At 33.8% G+C, this 3,534-nt stretch overlaps 1 protein-coding gene across 1 annotated transcript; it reads right to left on the minus strand.

Moving 5' to 3' along the window:
* Nucleotides 1–570: 570 nt before the first annotated feature.
* Nucleotides 571–3,132, minus strand: LOC129309854 (stemmadenine O-acetyltransferase-like). Its single transcript, XM_054951602.1, has 2 exons — nucleotides 2,521–3,132; nucleotides 571–1,692 (listed from the first exon to the last, which is right to left on the minus strand). The coding sequence occupies exons 1-2, from the start codon at nucleotides 3,099–3,101 to the stop codon at nucleotides 936–938; spliced, it is 1,338 nt and encodes a 445-aa protein (XP_054807577.1). The 5' UTR covers nucleotides 3,102–3,132; the 3' UTR covers nucleotides 571–935.
* Between the last annotated feature and the right edge of the window lie 402 nt (nucleotides 3,133–3,534).

Raw genomic sequence — 3,534 nt, forward strand, 5'->3', positions numbered from 1 at the left:
AAAATTTTTTTAGTGATGAATATGTTTGATGCTGTTAAAAACCTTTAGCGATGAGTTTTGAATTTTTGACAATAACAAAAAATAACCACCAAAGGCTTTTTTTTTTTTGTAGTGATTCTATCATTTCAAGACACATCTAGGACTTCTGCTTAACTAAACTTAATAGCTTACTAAATTTAGGCATATTCTTGACCGAACTTCTAGATAAAAAAATTAAGATGTTACTAGATGAGTTTTAAATTTTAAAAGACTATACAAAGACCAAACAGTTTATCAGATTAAGATGAGAAATTAGGGCATGTTTTATTTTGTTTTCAAAAAAAATTATTTTAAAAATAAAAATAACAAACTTATTTGGGTAAGTATTTTGGATTTAAATGTTTTCAAAAAATATTCTCATTTTTTTTGTTTTAAAAACAAAAATAGAAATATTTTAGAGTTTTTTTTTTTATAAAAATATTTTAAAAAAATAGAAACACAATCAAACAAGCCCTCATACCCTTCGATTAATTATGCTTGAATAGAAGGAACTTTCACCTTTAAATTTTCCAAACAGTACAACACGCGCAGTACCAAATATGTATGCATTGTATACATGATAGTTCTTTTTTAGGAGGAACTTACACAACATGAGGATTCCCAAGCCCACTGCTACTCTTGCTCCTCATATATTCTGGTATCTAATATTGATTAATACAGGACATCTCAGAGACTCAGACATACATAGGCCTCTCTTCACTGGTCATATTCTACTACTACTCTTGACCATACCAGCATAGATATAAATTAAAGACATCAATATTGGACATCTCAACAATCGGATTTACGATTTAGTTATTTACTTCACAACACTATCTATATTCTACAATATATATTTCTCTCATCACTTGTCATATCCTTGGCTCGAAACCTTTCCGCAGATCGAGATGCATGGATCAGCCATCTAATTTATTAACACATGCGAACAACTCCTTGTCAGCTTCGAACTTGGCCATGTCTTCCACCGTCAAGCCAATGTAAACCTCAATGCCACCACCATTCTTGGTGTCGATAAACACAACCAAATTCTTAAAAGTCAACGCAGGGGAACCTACCCACGTAGGTTTTCCCCAACCAAAATCAGCATCGTACAGAGGAAGCCTACACAAACTTGTGAAGTTAAATGAAACCATCTCTCTCTTCACAAGCACTCTGTTAGAAATATCCTTAAGGAAATCCAAGTGTTCATTTGTTCCTTCCTGGATTCTTCTCACATAGTCCTTGTCAATCTTCTTCATTTGCTCCCTTACCTGTTTTACAAACAAAATTCCATAGTTACATTCCTCTTCATTCTCTAACGTTGGAATAAACGTCATTGTAAAACGGTAATAATTTCCGAATGAATCCGGAGGTAACGGTGGTTCCATCCTCGGACGGAGGTTGACCGTATGAACGACAGCATAGGTTTTTTGTGTGCCATGTGGGTCTTGTGTCGCTGCCACGTAACGACTCCATATGAAAGCTGATAAGGCTTCTACTCTTGAGGGGAGCTTATCATCGTCGTTTTGAGCATATTTTGTCTTGAGGGCTTCAATAACTGAAGCATCAAACACAAACCTTTTGGAGATGATGTTGTCGTTTACGATCCCAGACCTAGGATCGAACCCTGGTGTGTTTTTCGGTGGGAAGAGATTAGCCGACACAAACCTATCACTACAAGAAGAAAAATCTAGTACCAGTTATTTAATGCAAAAGTTTTGAAACTCATTTTTCTTGTATCTTTATCTTCATATATTGATATACTGTGCAGTTACTTTTGTAACGAGAAGAGATTCAAGTCCCAAAGAAGTTGATTATGTATCAGACTCAGTTTTCCATCTCTTAAAAAACAACTCCTCTATACAGATAAAGTAAAAATTGAAATAGTTTCTCCTTTCTAATTTTAATAAAAATTTTCTAAATAATTAAATAAATTCTAAATTGATAAAAAATTGGAAGAATGACAATTAGGTCTGAGAATGTTAACTTAATGACAGTAATTATGTTCCCGATAAATTTTTTTAAAAAATAAGTTGAAATATCAATCCAAATAATTCCAATTTCAGGAGTTTCAATTGCAAATACATATTTTAGTATCAAATATAACTCTTAGATTGTTATAAAAAAAATTATTTGTAACTATTTGAATTGATATTTACAATTCATTTTTAAAAAAAATTTCTTGGAACTTAACTGTCATTAACCCAAACTCCTAGGATCTAACTGTCATTCTCGCTTGAAAATTTTTGTTGGTATAAAATTTGTTGACAAAACATGCTCCAAATATTTTCTTTCAAACCTAACATATATAGTCTAGCCGAAAAGAAGGGCACGCTTATGCTATAAAAAAAAATTAACAGATTTGACCTTTTGCAAGTAACATAATCAAAACAATTATTTTTCAGAACTAACAAAGTCTAGAAAATTAAAAAAAGAATCGTTATTATGCTTTTCGAAAATAAATAGACATATTTTGACCGGGAATGAGTACGCAACGCTGACCTTGCTGGATAGCTTGTGAACTCATCAGCTTGTCCGCTGCCACTAGCAACAGAAGCCCAACGATTGAGAAACGTGAAAAACGACAAAGCGTCTGCCATCTGATGAGAAAGACAAGCACCAATCGCAATCCCACCACACTCAAAAACATTGACCTGGACGCCGAAGGTTATCTTAGTAACCTTGTCAAGTTGAAATGGAAGCAAGTAGTTAAGTTCAGAAGGATTAGGGTTTTGAATAAAATCCAAAAGCTGGCCCTTCACTCTGGTTTCTGAGTATGGAACTCCCTCGTCGTTGCAGTCTATGAAGGTATTGTCCATGAGTCGCCCAGCGAGAGGGTAGTAATGACTTAGAACATGTGACAATGATCTTTTGAGGTGGTCGGAAATAGTGGTGATGTCGGAAAAATCCTGTTTAGGGTTCGTACAAATATTATGAGAGTAAAAGAGGACGAGAGGATTGTAGACTAATGGAGAGACTTGGTCGAGAAAAGAAAGCTGGTAACGTCGAAGATGATGAGGCGTTGGAGACGAAGGTTTGATGATTTCTTTGGAGATTACTTCCATTTCGAACTTCATCGTCATTGTGCACAAAGATATGATTTCTTTGAGTGTGTTTATGTTCATGTTGTGTTGTTTCAGAGTTTGCAAATAACACCTATATAAAGGAACCAATTGATACACAAGGTGGATCATACACTCATTAAATGATAAAGATGGCATAGTTGAAGGATGATACCTAACCTTTTTTCTTTTTGTTTTTCTTTTTTTTATAAAATAAAGTTTAGGTGAATTGGATCCCGGAACTTCTCAACATTAAAGAATGCCTCCAAATTCAAATAAATCTTATAGAAGTACTTACAAATTGCCTACCAATAAGCCTACCAACAAGGTCATTACATTGGCAGTGGAATTTGATTTCATGACTTTGTGGGTTACAATTATAAGCCAAATCCTTACTAATTAAACATAACTTTTGTTGGTGATAATATCTAACTTAATTAGTCATTTTCTTGTA

The sequence above is a fragment of the Prosopis cineraria genome, unplaced genomic scaffold, assembly GCF_029017545.1.
Source record: "Prosopis cineraria cultivar Desert tree isolate PC_DT_omini unplaced genomic scaffold, ASM2901754v1 PC4, whole genome shotgun sequence".
In the NCBI taxonomy this organism is placed as follows: Eukaryota; Viridiplantae; Streptophyta; class Magnoliopsida; order Fabales; family Fabaceae; genus Prosopis; species Prosopis cineraria.